The 15,235-nt window shown below is 40.6% G+C and overlaps 1 protein-coding gene across 3 annotated transcripts in view; it reads right to left on the bottom strand.

Annotated features, from left to right (window-relative positions):
• Positions 1–13,658, bottom strand: part of AKAP10 (A-kinase anchoring protein 10) — an 88,278-nt gene extending 74,620 nt beyond the window's left edge. For 2 of the 3 annotated variants that reach the window (XM_058559642.1, XM_058559644.1), the window contains exons 1-2: positions 13,426–13,657; positions 3,577–3,624 (exon numbers count right to left, since the gene is read on the bottom strand). In XM_058559642.1, the coding sequence (XP_058415625.1) occupies positions 3,577–3,624; positions 13,426–13,513 (136 nt within the window). In that variant the 5' untranslated portion in view covers positions 13,514–13,657. Of the gene's footprint in view, positions 1–3,576; positions 3,625–13,425 lie in introns of all 3 variants that reach the window. The other variant, XM_058559643.1, reaches the window with a different exon arrangement.
• Positions 13,659–15,235: the final 1,577 nt, after the last annotated feature.

Raw genomic sequence — 15,235 nt, 5'->3', positions numbered from 1 at the left:
ATAGGCAACCTTAAATTACACCTAACAGAACTAGAAAAAGAAGAACAAACAAAGCCCAAAGCCAGCAGAAGGAGAGAAATAATAAAAATCAGAGCAGAAATAAATGATATTGAGACCAAAAAAACAGTAGAAAGGATTAATGAAACAAAGAGTTGGTTCTTCGAGAAGATAAACAAAATAGACAAACCCTTAGCCAGGCTAACTAAGAAAAAAAGAGAAAAGGCTCAAGTAAATAAAATTAGAAATGAAAGAGGAGAAATTACAACGGATACCATGGAAATACAGAGGATTATAAGAGAATACTATGAGAAATTATATGCCAACAAATTGGACAATCTAGAAGAAATGGATAAATTCTTAGACTTATACAACCTCCCAAAATTGAACCAAGAAGAAATGGAGAATCTGAATAGACCAATCACAAGTAAAGAGATTGAAATAGTAATCAAAAACCTCCCAAAAAATAAAAGTCCAGGACCAGATGGCTTCTCCAGTGAATTTTACCAAACATTCAAAGAAGATTTAATACCCATCCTCCTCAAACTATTCCAAAAAATAGAGGAAGATGGAACACTTCCTGAATCATTCTATGAGGCCAACATCACCCTGATACCAAAACCAGACAAAGACAATACAAAGAAAGAAAATTACAGGCCAATATCGCTGATGAACATTGATGCAAAAATCCTCAACAAAATATTGGCAAACCGAATACAACAATATATTAAAAAGATCATACACCATGATCAAGTGGGATTTATACCAGAGACGCAGGGATGGTTCAACATCCGCAAATCAATCAACGTGATACATCACATCAACAAAACAAAGAATAAAAACCACATGATCGTCTCAATAGACGCAGAGAAGGCATTTGACAAGATACAACATCCATTTATGATAAAAACTCTCAATAAAATGGGAATAGAAGGAAAGTACCTCAACATAATAAAGGCCATATATGACAAACCCACAGCTAACATCATACTCAACGGGGAAAGACTGAAAGCCATTCCTCTGAGAACAGGAACGAGGCAGGGCTGCCCACTCTCACCACTCCTGTTCAACATAGTACTGGAGGTTTTGGCCAGAGCAATTAGGCAAGAAAAAGGAATAAAAGGAATCCAAATAGGTAACGAAGAAGTGAAACTCTCACTATTTGCAGATGACATGATTGTATATATAGAAAACCCTAAAGAATCTGTTGGAAAACTGTTAGAAACAATCAACAACTACAGCAAAGTTGCAGGGTACAAAATCAATCTACAAAAATCAGTTGCATTTCTATATGCTAATAATGAACTAACAGAAAGAGAGCTCAAAAAGATAATACCATTTACAATCGCATCAAAAAGAATAAAATACCTAGGAATAAATCTTACCAAGGAGGTGAAGGACCTATACAATGAGAACTACCAGACATTATTGAGGGAAATCTACGATGACATAAAGAAATGGAAAGATATCCCATGCACGTGGATTGGAAGAATAAACATAGTTAAAATGTCTATATTACCTAAAGCAATCTGCAGATTCAATGCAATCCCAATCAGAATCCCAATGACATTCTTCACAGAAATAGAAAAAAGAATACTAAAATTTATATGGGGCAACAAAAGACCCCGAATAGCTAAAGAAATCCTAAAGAAAAAGAACAAAGCAGGAGGCATCACAATTCCTGACTTCAAAACATACTACAAAGCAATAGTAATCAAAACAGCATGGTACTGGTACAAAAACAGACACACAGATCAATGGAACAGAATTGAAAGCCCAGAAATAAAACCACACATATACGGACAGCTAATTTTCGACAAAGGTGCTAAGGACATGCAATGGAGAAAGGAAAGTCTCTTCAATAAATGGTGTTGGGAAAACTGGACAGCCACATGCAAAAGAATGAAAGTGGACCATGTGCTATCGCCATTCACAAAAATTAACTCAAAATGGATCAAAGACCTGAAGGTGAGACCTGAAACTATAAAACTCATAGAAGAAAATATAGGCAACACACTATTTGACATTGGGTTTAAAGGAATCTTTTTGGATGACATGCCTACCCAGACTAGGGAAACTAAAGAAAAAATAAACAAGTGGGACTTTATCAGACTAAAGAGCTTTTATAAGACAAATGAAACCAGAATCAAGATGAACAAACAACCAACCAGCTGGGAGAGAATATTTGCAAAACATACATCTGACAAGGGGTTGATCTCCATAATATATAAAGAACTCACACAATTGAACAACAAAAAAACAAACAACCCGATCAAAAAATGGGCAGAGGAAATGAACAGACACTTCTCCAAGGAAGATATACAGATGGCCAATAGGCACATGAAAAGATGCTCAACATCACTAATCATCAGGGAAATGCAAATCAAAACAACACTAAGATACCACCTCACGCCCGTTAGAATGGCTATAATCACCAAGACAAAAAACAACAAATGTTGGAGAGGATGTGGAGAAACAGGAACCCTCATACACAGCTGGTGGGAATGCAAATTGGTGCAGCCTCTATGGAAAACGGTATGGAGATTCCTCAAAGAATTAAAAATAGAGATGCCCTATGATCCAGCCATCCCACTACTGGGAATCTATCCAACGCACCTGAAATCAACAATCCAAAGAGGCTTATGCACCCCTATGTTCATTGCAGCATTATTCACCATAGCCAAGAAGTGGAAGCAACCTAAGTGTCCCTCGACTGACGATTGGGTTAAGAAAATGTGGTATATATATACAATGGAATACTACTCAGCCATAAAAAAAGACAAAATCGTCCCATTTGCAACAACATGGATGGGCCTGGAGCGTATTATGTTAAGTGAAATAAGCCAGAAAGAGAAAGACAAACACTGTATGATCTCACTCATATGTGGAATATAAACCAACACATGGACAGAGAAAACTGGACTGTGGTTACCCGGGAAGTGGGGGTGGGGGGTGGGGGGTGGGCACAAGGGGTGAAGGGAGTCATATATGGGGTGATGGACAAACAAAAATGTACAACCCAAAATTTCACAATGTTAGAAACCATTAAAATATCAATAAAAATCAAAAAAAAAAAAACAAAAAAAACATGCTCTAACCTCTAAACAAGGACAGTATATTGATTCCAATAAAGTACTCTGAATAAATTTTAAGTTAAGGCCATTCATCCAAAATCATAGAGAAGTGAAAACTGTCATCATCCACACTTCCGGATAAACAGGAAACCAAGTCTTATAAGTAAAAGGGCTTTCACTCAGTTGTCAGACTGCTCAGTTGAGAGTATTTTTCGCTTTTTGTTTTTTTAAAGTCAACTAATTGCTTTTAGGGAACAACCAAATGTGTGATTAAGGAGGAGGATACTGGTTTACTGTAATCACTAGGACATAAATGCTTAGTAAAAGCCTATTATATGCTAGGTGTTAAGGAGTTCACAGGTTAAACAGGGAAATAAGTCACAATCATAAATAATCATAAAAGAAGGTAGAAATGATTAATGGCAAGAGAAGGGAAAGATAGGATTAAAGAGCTCATAAATGCAAAGCATATCACTTTAATACAATGAAATGCCACTGAACTCACCTTTAACTGACTTGACATCTGCGGTCTTCTCTTGTTCTTTGCCTTTCACTAGAAGATAAAAAAGCACCATGATCAACTTTTACAGTCAAAAAGATGCATTCTACACATTGTAAAAATTAGCCAAGCTTTATTCTAAAAGATGAGTATTCAAATTCTACAACTATGGACTAACTGCCTTGGAGGGGGGCAGGGCACGGCAGTTGTCAGGGAATGTTTCTCCAAGGAAGTGACCTTTGAACAGCATTCAGTCAAGAACACTGAGAGTGCTTATGGAGAGACAACATCAGAATATCTGGGTTCAAATTCTGGCTCTGTCACTTATTAGCCATGTGATCCTCGACAGGTAACTTTACTTCTCTGGTCTCAATTTTCTTGATTTATAAAATTAGGTCAATAATACTAACACCTACCTTAGACGGTTTTGGATGAAAACGTAAATACTTGTAAAGGGCTTAGAAAAGTAACTAGCACACAGTAAATTTAGGATGTTAATTAATATTATTACCATGTGCCACCCACTACTAGACACATCCTGAAGAAAAAGACAGAATTCCTTGGTTATATATCATATCTATCTTCTCATGTATTCCCCCCAAAGCATCAAATACAAACATTCTAAATTTAAAAACATTCTAAACTTCTAATACTCAAGGTTTAACAACTGGTCTCTTAAAAACTGTACAGTCTCTCCTCCATTACACAAAACAGTGGAAATTCTATTGCAGATCTGCTAATAACACAATATCCAAGAAAGGAAGGTGTGCTGAAGCTTAAGCAAGGTGTGAATTCTTACAGGATCCGATAAGACTATTTTTAAACCTCCTTACTTGTCTTGTATATTTTCAACATTAAATTTTCTTTAACTTCACCGTAAAAAGCCTATCAAAATAAGAAATCCCAAAATGTGACCATCTCTCTACTTGTGCTCTTAAACATTAAATGTTGAAAGGCTAGTAGCAGGAAATAACTAGCTCTTAGAGTATCTAGCAAGTCAATCCATCAACAAATATTTGAGTGCCTTGTATGTGCCAGACACTCTCCTGGCTCAGAAAAGATAGCAGTCTTGCCTTCAAGAAGTCTACATGCAAGTATGTGGAGACAAACATGAACAAAAATAAGTAAGATTATTTCAGGTATGGATCACTGCTGTTAGGAAGATAAAATAAGGAAATGTGGTAGAGTGACTGATTTTTGCAGCCCTCCTGAAACGGGTGGCCAGATAGCCATTAATGATTACTCTTAAAAGTCATGTAGATAAGCAATGTATTATCAGAACTCCCACCTTACAGATAACATCTCTGATGCTGGGGTTACCACTGAGGTCAGGTTGCTTAAGCTGTTTTTCAGGAACTGAGAATCAACTCCTTGTCCAGTTCAGGCTGGTTGAGACCACTGACCCATCAACTGGGCATGCGAGAATGTCTGATAGGTGACCCTTTGACATCAGGGGGGCCAAAAACTCCACCCTCAGATCATGCTAAAGCCACCATTTTGTGAACATGTGTCCTATGAAGAGCCACAAAGCTTGACTACACTTACGTAGATCATCTATTACCTCACTTTTCCTTATCTCCAATCATCTATCCCCACACTTCAGACTACCCCGCCCCATTATCCCATAAATATCCCTAATCCCCAGATACGAGGCAGATTTGAGACTTGTTCTCTCGTCTCCTCACTTGGCTGCCTTGTGAATAAACCCTTTCTGGAAAAACTAGTCATCTCGGTGATTGGCATACTGTGCGGGGGCAAACTGGGCCTGGTTCAGTAACACTCTCAGCAGCATTTGCCAACCAACTACATCTCCCACTTGAAACACCAACTTGTCTGGGCTTCCATGACACTCCACTCTCCTGGTTTTCTAGCTACTCCTTGGGAAAGGGTTTGGGTCCCTTTTCTTTTCACTACATATACTTACGTATGTTCTGGGTGAACTAATCCATTCTTAAGGCTTTAAATACCACAGACTTGCTATTTACTCCTAAATTTCTATTTCTAGTCTAATTCCTTTTTGATCTTAAATTCATACGTTAACCACTTACCTGCCATCTTCCCTAATTACACTTATTCAAAATGGAACGTACCATCTTTTCTCAAACTTGTTCCCCCCTCAGTCTTCGTCTTCTCTCATGAAGGACATCATCACCCACCAATTTCTCAGGCCAAAAATCTGGAAGCCATCTTTAACACTGTCTCGCTCTTATCTTCCATATCCAAACTACTAAGGCCAACTGATTCTACCACCAAAATATACCTCCACAGTTCCACTTTTGCCCTGATGATTCTCATTTTACCAAGCAGATCTCCTAATCAATATTTCAAACATAAAAGTACACACACAATCTGACTTGACCAAATATTATTTGGTGTTGCCTTATTTCCTCTTTCCCCCTAAATATTATACATATAGTTAAAGGTTCCTATGAATCACTATCTGATCTTACTGCTTTTCTTCCCTTCCCAGAGATGAATACTATTCTAAATTAGATGTCTTTACTGCCATGTACATTTTTAGACTATTAGCACATATGAATGTATAAAAAAAAATTATTCTGCACATCTTTAAAAATTACAAATGGTATTCTTCTACACATATCTGACACTTGTATTAATTCAATAATTTGACATTTGTCTATATTAATGCAGTTCTAATAGATTCACATAGCTCTAGTTCATTCATTTTAGCTGCTTAGTTCCTTTAAATAAATACACCTTTATTTATCCATTTTCCTGTTAATGAACATTTAGGTTTTATTTCCTAGTTTTCACTATCACAAACATTGGTGTGATGAACATTCTAGTACATGCCTTCTTTTATATATATATATATATATATATATATATGTATGTGTGTATGTATGTAAGAATTTCTCTAGGATAAATCTCTAGAAATGGAACTGCTAGATAACAAATTATGTGCATTTTTAATGAAAGCAGCTATACCAATTTACACTCACCACTATGCTTCATATCCTCATCCTTGGTATTTTTAATTTTTGCCAAATTAATAGTTTTCAAATGGCATTGGATCTGTTTTTAATTCATTTCCTTGATTTCCTTTGAGACGACATCCTTTCATGGTTAGTGGCTCTTTAGGTTTCCTCTTTTATGGACTGCCTATTCATGTCCTTTGTCTTTGACTTATTATTTGTAGAAATTTCAAACATATTCTGAATACTAATCCTTTGTTGTTTGTGTTGCCAGTACTTTAGGTAGATTTTATTGTATGGAAGTTTTAAACTTTAATGTAGTCAAATTTACATTATGTGGATTGTATTTTCCTAGGTCTTATTTTTTAAAATATCTGTTCCTATCCCAAGATCAGATTTTTTCCCCTATATTTTCTTCTGTGTGATCTCAAATTTTGCTTTTTCTTTGGGCTCTTATCTACCTAGAATTTATTTCTGTATATCAGGTACTGGCAACCTACAGCCCATGGGCCAAATCCAGCCTACCACCAGTTTTTTGTAAATAAGTTTTAGCACAGCCATCTCCACTCGTTTATGCACTATCTATGGCTACAAGGATAGAGGAGAGTGAGACAGAGACAACATGGCCCGCAAAGCCTAAAATATTTACTATCTGGTTTACAGAACGTTTGCTGACCCCTGATGTAAACGACAGGAGGCAGGAAATCGTAATTTTTTTTGTGCGTGCCAGAGGGATAACAAACATCATTTACTGATTAGTTCAACTTTTCCCAACTGAATAGGAACTCTTTATATACTAAGTTCCCATACATACCTGGGCCTGTTTCTGTGCATTCAATTCTAGCCTTAATTACTGAACGATATGACAAGCCTCTGGCAGGGCCATGTGCTCTACCTTATTCTTTTTCAAAACTATCTTCCATATTAAATATAGGACCAACTTGTCCTGATCCTAAAACCCCCATGGGAATTTTTTTAAACAGCACTGACTTAATCATTAATTTGGGAGAAGAATTCATATCTTTCTGGTATTGAATCTTTCTATCCATGAACACAGTATACCTCTCCATTTATTTGGGTCTCCTTTTACGTCCAATTATATTTTGTAAACTCCATAAAGATTTCAAAGTCTTTTGTTCTAACTAGCATACAGGGATGAGTTTTAAATACAATTGAGTTTTAAATACTAATATATAAATACATATATTTTTAAAGCCCATCCAAACTCTTTTAGGAGTTCCAATGCTATGTGCGTAGATTTCCTTGAATTTTCTATGTATGCAATCACGTTATCTGGGAATAATGACTTTTGCTCCCCTTTCCTCCCAAAACTTAACTTTTCCTTCCTTTTTTATGTATGTGCTAGTGTGAAGATTACATTAGCTTTATTTTCGTTTATATATCCCTAATATATTTTCCCATTCTTTTACTTTTAACCATCCCATGATCCTTTTTATATTTAAACAGTACATAGCAGGAATCCAATCTGAAGATCACCATCTTTTCAACATCTGGGTTAGCCCATTTCTCTTTGTTGTGATTACTGATCTTTATTTCTAAAAAAGAAACTTCTTGAAACCCTAACCATGAATTTGTTGATTTCTCCTGGTAATTCTGTATATTTTGCTTCATATATTTTGAGACCGATGTTAGGCGCAAATCAGTTCAGAATTCTATCTTCCCAGTACCTGTTCATTTTATCATAATGTAGCGACCTTTTTAGGCCTAATAACGTTTTATGCATTAATGTATTTAATCTGCCACAAAAGCTTACTTGTGGTTAACATCTGTCTGGTATATCTTTACATCCACTTATTTTCAGTGTTTCCATGTCCTTATGTTTTGGTTGTGTCTCTGGTAAAGAGTTATGGCTGAATTTTGGTTTATTATCTAACCTGAGTCTTTAATCTGTTAACTATATACTTTTGCTAGATTTTTAGCCATATAGATTTTAGTCTACTTTCATTTATTGTGATTACTGATCTATTTAGGTTTATTTCTGCCACCTTATTCTGTACTACTGACTATGCTTTTTCTTGTTTGTATAGTTCTTTTTACTATGAAACATTTAAAACATGAAGACAAGACTAGACCTTAATATGAGGGACAATCGGGTTTATCAAATCTTAACATTATGCCATATTTGCTTCAGAAAAATTTTTTAAAGAAATAAAACATCGCAGGTGCAACTGAAGCCTCTCCCTGATCTCATTCCCCCTCTCCCGAAGGGAAACAATTTCATAAATTGAATGTTTACTGTTTCCATCCACATTTTTACTCCTTAATATATTTATGTTTCCATAAACAATATACAGCATTGTTGGAAGGTTTTTAAACTTTATACAAGTGGTTCTACCAACTGCCATTTCCAGCAGCAGTATACAAATCTTGGTAGAGTCAGGCTTTAATCCTAATCCCTCAGGTCTTCTCAAGAACTTCACTCCTGCAAGTAATACCTCTCTCTTCTGTATCATTTTCTCCCTCTCTACTGGATCATTCCTATCAGCATACAAACATGCTCCAGCATATTTTATCTTAAAAAAAAAAAATTCCCTTTACCCGATAGCCCCTTCCAGCTATTGCCCTTTTCCTTTTCACTGCAAAGTTTCTTGAAAAAGGCGTTTTTACTTACTCTTTCTACTTTCCTCACTTCACATTCTTCCCTCAACCCATTCCACTGACACTACTCTTATTAAAGTCATCGGTTACTTCCACGTCGTCAAACTGAGTGCCAATCCTATTTATCTTGACCTTGCAGGTGATATTCAACGCAATACTCTCTCCTTTTTGAAACATTAACTTCTCTTAGCTTCCATGACATTGCACTCCTGTATCACTGGCATTTTATTTTCGATTCTCCTTTGCCAATGGCTCGTGTTCTTCAATTTAACTTCTACAAGCTGCATCAGCCCCCACAGCTCTCTCCTAAGCCACATATGCCAGGAAATGCTACCTGGCCACTGAACTCATTCTCCCCTTCCTAGCAAGAGGGCTGAAGTCTAGCATATAACTGGCTAGCTACTCTACATTTCCCAGAAGCCTTTGCAGTTAGCTATGACCATATGACTAGGTTCTCACTAATAGAATGTGAATAGAAATGGTATGTGCCACTTTCTGGCCAAAGTTTCCCTTTCCCCCATACTCACCCCCCTCACCATGGGTCAGAGGACTGAGGACAGACAGAAGGGGCTAGGACCTGGCTTTGATAAAATAGACCATACTCTAAGGGAAAGAGGAATAATAAGATGGGGGGAAAATGACCCCTGAATGATCAGGAAGCAAAGCCACCCAATGACCTGGAATTTGAACTGTTGCACGAGAGAAATAAAGGTTTTACACGAGAGAGAAATAAAGGTTTATCTTATTTGAGCCATTACACTTTAGTGTCTCTTTGTTATGGCAGCTTAGCCTTTCAACATAACTAATTCATATAAGTACCCTCTAGGTGATCTCATCTAGTCCCATCTAGTCCCATAATCATCATTTATGAAAAATACTTGTAGATCCTGATCAAGTTCTGAGCTCCTTCCAGAACTAAAGAATTTTCCAGTACTGGAGCTCTTTGCAGAACTTGTACATCCAAGTGCCTCATTAACACATCCACATGGATGTCCAAAAGTTATGGCAAACACACAACTGCCGAAAGAGAATTCTTGATTGCTCCTACCCCAAGCTTTAAGCCCAAAGCTTTCCCAGGTTTTCCTCACTCCATTCATTTATTCAAGTCATGCTCTCTCTCTCCCCAAAACATATCCCATTCCTCTCCTCTCCCAGGAAGTTCCAGCCTTCTTTCTGTTCCTTGAACATACCCAGCTCATTCCTGTCTCAGGACATTTGTATTACCAGTTCTCTCAGGATAGAATGCAGTTCCTTTTATCTTTGCAAGACTGGCTCTCTCTCCTCATTCAGTCTCAGTTTAAATATCATCTTCCCAAACAAGCTTTCCCTTACTATCTGAACACAAATTGTCACCCAGTGATCTGCTCCCACATCACTGTTTAAATTCCCTGCACAGCACTTATTATTACTGATATTTTTCTTCACTTACTCAACAAATATTTACTAAATTCCTAACTATATGCCAGGCACTGACCTAGACAGGGGGATACAGCCATGAACAAAAATCAGCTTCCAGCATTATAAAATACAAAGTAAAGCAGATGGTGATATATGCTGTAGAGAAAGTAAGGCAAGGGGGGCAGGGGTGAGTGCAGGGGCCAGGGACTGCAATCTTAAATAGGATGGTCAGAGAAAGCTTCACTAAGATGCCAATTGATCAAAAACTTGAAGGACATGAGGGAGCAAAATAGGTGGGTATCTGTGAGAAGAGGGTTCTAGGCAGAGAGGACATGTGCAAAGTCCCTAAGGTGGGAATGTACTTGACAACAAGGAGGCCAATATAAATGGAAGAGTGATGAAGGGGAGCAGGAGATTATGGAGGGCCACTACAGGAAGCCACTTGAGGACTCTGAATAGAGGTGTGGCATATGTTTTGAAAACATACCATGGGGTCAAGGATGGAAGAAGGGAAACGAAATTGAAGGCTATAGCAAAATAATGCTGCTTCCTCGATTTTCACAAAACCGGCTTCCTCTTGACATTTAAGCTGAGATTCGAATGACATCCTCTCAGAGGACTTCCTTAACCACTCAATCTAAATAGAGATGACTGCCTAGACCAGGGTGTTAATGGTTAGGGATGGTGAGAAGTGGTTGGATTTGGATATGTTCTAGGGTATACCTAATAGACTTGCTGACGGATCAGATACAGAGGAGAGAAAGAGAAGTTCAAGAATGTACTCAAGTTTTAGCCTGAGTAATTAAAAGGCCAGAAATGCGATTTATTGAGATGAGAAAAAGTGATGAACAGGCTTAGGAGAACTAAATCTAGAGTTAAATTTTAGATATACTAGTAAGTTAAAGATTCATCTATTAGATAGTCTACTATATCTATTAACAGATATAACTATCTATTAGATATCTATTAGGTAGAAGTATAAAGTGGACCAACAGTTGGATATACCCGTCTGGATTCAGGGGAGAGAATCCAAGCTGGAGATGTAAATTTGGTAGTCATCAGCATATAGGTGGTATTTAAAAATGGTATTTAAAGACTCGATGGGATCCCTAAATAAGACCATCTTCAGCTTCTATTATTGCCACATCCAGTCTCCAAAAAGCATCTAGAATGATCTTTTTAAAACATAAAATAAGATCAAATCACTCCTCTTTAAAAATGTTTAAATAATATTGTCTCTGCACTTGGAATAAAACCTAACCATGGCCTATAAAGCTCTGAATCACCTGATCCTTGTCTACCTCTCTGAGCCCGAGTCACAGCAGCCTTCTTTCCTTTCTTGAAGGGCACCAAACTCTTTCTTGCCTCACGACCTTGGAGCATGCTATTCCCTGTGCCTAGAATGCTCTTCCCTGGCCTCTGAATGTTACCTCCTACTGATCCTTCAGCTCTAAGTTTCAAGGTCACCTGCTGAGACCTTTCTCTAACATCCAACTGAAATACGCTGCTTCTCTAAAAAAAAAGTTATCACTTTCATAACGCTACTCAATTTGCAAACAGAGACACATACACAGAGAGAGAAAGAGAGACTGATTCATTGTCTGTCTCCCCCTGCAGACAATAAGCTCCCTGGGTGCAGAGACTTTGCCCTGTTCAGTGCTCAATACTGAGGGCCTAGCACAGTGGCTGGCAAACAGAAGACATTCAAAAGTTATTTGTGGAACAGAGACAACAGTGTACTATGCAACACGCAATTTGTCTCATTATACATAGAATGCTTTTTTTCCCTTTAAAAAAAAACCTAAAAAACAACTAACACTTCAACGCTGTCAAACAAATTAGTGAGCTACTAACTCTACCAAGTTACTTTACCAATAAAGCCTCTTCATACCATTTTACCGGTTTCATTCATTCAGCACTGTTTTCATTCACTCATCACCTGACATCAGTTACTAAAACTCTGTATGTACTTAAAAGGAATTCTTTAACTCACAGTCAGAGTTGAATAGGGTCTTGAGAAATCATCTAATTCTCAGTTGAGGGAGAAGAGAAAAGTAGGTTAACACTTTTCTGCCCCCGGTTACAGAGTTAGTAGCAGAGCTGTCATGTGAACCCAAGTCCCTGATTTAGTTTAGTGCTTTTTCCAAAACCCGTTTTTGTCTGTAACATTTTCTCTGAAGCAACAAGAACTGAAAGAACCACTTTCATCCAAAAAGACCCACACCTGTTCACTTTGGATATATATTTTCAATGAAATGCAACCTTATGCAGGATCAAAATTAAGCTGCCTCTACTAAAGAACTGGGCAGCTATTACAACTGAAAATCAGACATATAAGTAATTTGTTTATAGAGTTCCAGTAGTTAGTAAACTTGCCAAGTCATCAAAAGTACTATTCTTCTTCATTAGGGAACTTTCCGCAATAAGTTAAGTAATGTTATTTTAGGAAGAGCCGAACCCTGCCCTCCACCCCCCAAAAAAGGGGAAACTGGAATATAGCACTAGTTAAAGAAAATTTTTTCACGTGTTGCTTTTAGACATAAAACCCTCAATATTCTGAAAAGTCAAAGACTTCCGTAACAAGGTACTAAAGGAATTTCCTTGTTCTCGATCCACAGTACACACACACAAACTCCGAAAAGCTGTTTTCACGCAAACAGGCATTAACTTGACGGGTTTCGGCAGACACTTCTGGACCAGCGAGGCAACTCCCCTCTGACCTCGCGCGGGGGCCACCGTCGCCCTCCCTGCAGAGTCCCGGCGCAGAGCGAGGCACGCAGGGGGCGTCTGCGCGGAGGCCGAGGGCCTCGCCGCCGCCCCGGAGCAAGCCCTAGAAGGCCCATCTGCCCCACCGCCGCCCCTGAGGCCCAACCTAGCTCCCCGCCGGCGCCCCTTCCGCTACCTTTCCGCCGGAAGAAGGACATGGCGGGGCCCGGGTCGGGGCGGAGGGCGCGGGGGGACTGTCGCGGGGAGGGCCCGGCTCCCCTCATTCAGTAACCGGCCCGGACTTCCGGGTCCGCAGCGGCCGCCGCGCTAGCAGGAAAAGAGACCCTTCTTCCGGGTTTGGGCCCCACCACCTCCTCGAGATGCCCAGGCAGCTCCTGCCGCCATATTATCAACAAGCCGCCCGCCCGGAGTTCCGGTCCTTCCCCGCGCGAGGCTTCACGGGAGGCCGCGCCGCCGGCCCCGCCCCCTCCCCGCCTCCTCCCGTGGGTGCGGGGGCACGCGCCGCCCACGTGACCGTGCGCACGCGGGCCTGCGCGCCGGGTTACCGAACTCCGCGCTAGCACCACGGCAGCTTCCTGGTGACTGGCGCGACCCCCGGTGGAGTGGCGCAGACCCGGTCCCTGCAAAACTAACCGTCCCGGAGCGGGAGCGCTCCCCTGGAGCTGGGGTGGCGCGGCGCCTCAGGCTCGGGGAGCCTGGCGGTGGGCACCCTTCAGAGCATGCCCTACTAAAGGGCAGGGCCAACACTGCCACGCTCCGGCTGAGCCCCTCCTGTAAGAGCAGCTTCTCCCAGCGCCGCCGGTCCCTGCTCTCCCCGGGAAGCAGACCCCTGGTCGCGCGCGTTCGAGGCGATCAGGGTTCCCGAATGGGGAATACGAGGCATAACCTGCTTTATGCGGCTCCACTGGCTCCGTCGGTCACAGTGACCTCAGCAAGGAGAAGTGGACTGACTTACAGAACCAAATCCCTGCGAATGCTCAAATTTGAAAGGGACAGCAACATAACAGCCTCGCCAATATTTACCAGGCAAACTCAAGTGAAGCATCCTTCAAGCCTTGTTCAAATGCTATTTTCCAGTGAGTCTCTGGCTCTCCATCTGCCCCTAAAGCAGAGTGAAACAAGCCTGCCTGCGCTCAGTGCCCCTCACCACCCCTGAGTGCGCTCAGCAGCCGTGAGCTCCTGCGGGGAAGGAGTCTGGAAGACAGTAGCACTCAATAAATGTTCACTGGGTTTTTTAAATCAATGAAGTCCATCATGTGACGGATGGGGGCAACTTGTCCACGGTTATTCAGTGTGTCAGTGTTGAGACTAACTAGAACCTCTGGTCTTTTCACATATAATTAGATCAAGTTAATAGGTTTGTCTCTTCTGGTTCGGGCTATTTGAGAGTTTACTATGCACGGGATCTGTGCTAAACCCTCCAGATTAATAATAGTCCTTGGAGTCGGTCTTGGTGTGGGGAAAACTAGGCACAGAAAAATAGCTTGCCCAAGCTCACAAGCTAACTAGAGTTGAAGCCTGGATTTCCAATCGAGAGAGTGGGCCTCCAGAGCCCCAGGTGAAGCGTGTCCTGGAGTAAGGAGAGTGTGTAGGGGCAAGAGGAAGAGAGACTGGTCAAGGCTCTGGATGCCAGAGTGTATCCTCCAACTGAGCTGGTGCTGACAGTGTGTCCTCCCCGCCTCAGCGGAGGCTGCAGGGGAGTCTGGGCGGTGTCCCTGGGGGGATCAGAGGTGTCCTGGAAACCAGCATGCCCTCGGGGGACCACTCTCTCCTATCTGTGGCCAACAAAACTACGGATCATGCCCCCTTCTCCCAGGAAAGGGAATTGGCTGCAGTCAAGGAGGAGCCGGGCTGGGGTGCAATCTAAGTGGGCTTTCTCCGCTGGATCAGTGAAGGGGGAGAAGTAGTATCTAGCAGAGGTGTAGGAATAGGGAGTCGACGCTCTTAGCGGGAAAGCACAGCGTCCTTCTCTCTCCTTCCCTGCG

This window comes from Diceros bicornis, chromosome 18 (genome assembly GCF_020826845.1).
Source record: "Diceros bicornis minor isolate mBicDic1 chromosome 18, mDicBic1.mat.cur, whole genome shotgun sequence".
In the NCBI taxonomy this organism is placed as follows: Eukaryota; Metazoa; Chordata; class Mammalia; order Perissodactyla; family Rhinocerotidae; genus Diceros; species Diceros bicornis.
The sequence above is the reverse complement of the archived record's forward strand: the minus strand, read 5'-3'. Positions and strand labels throughout refer to the sequence as shown.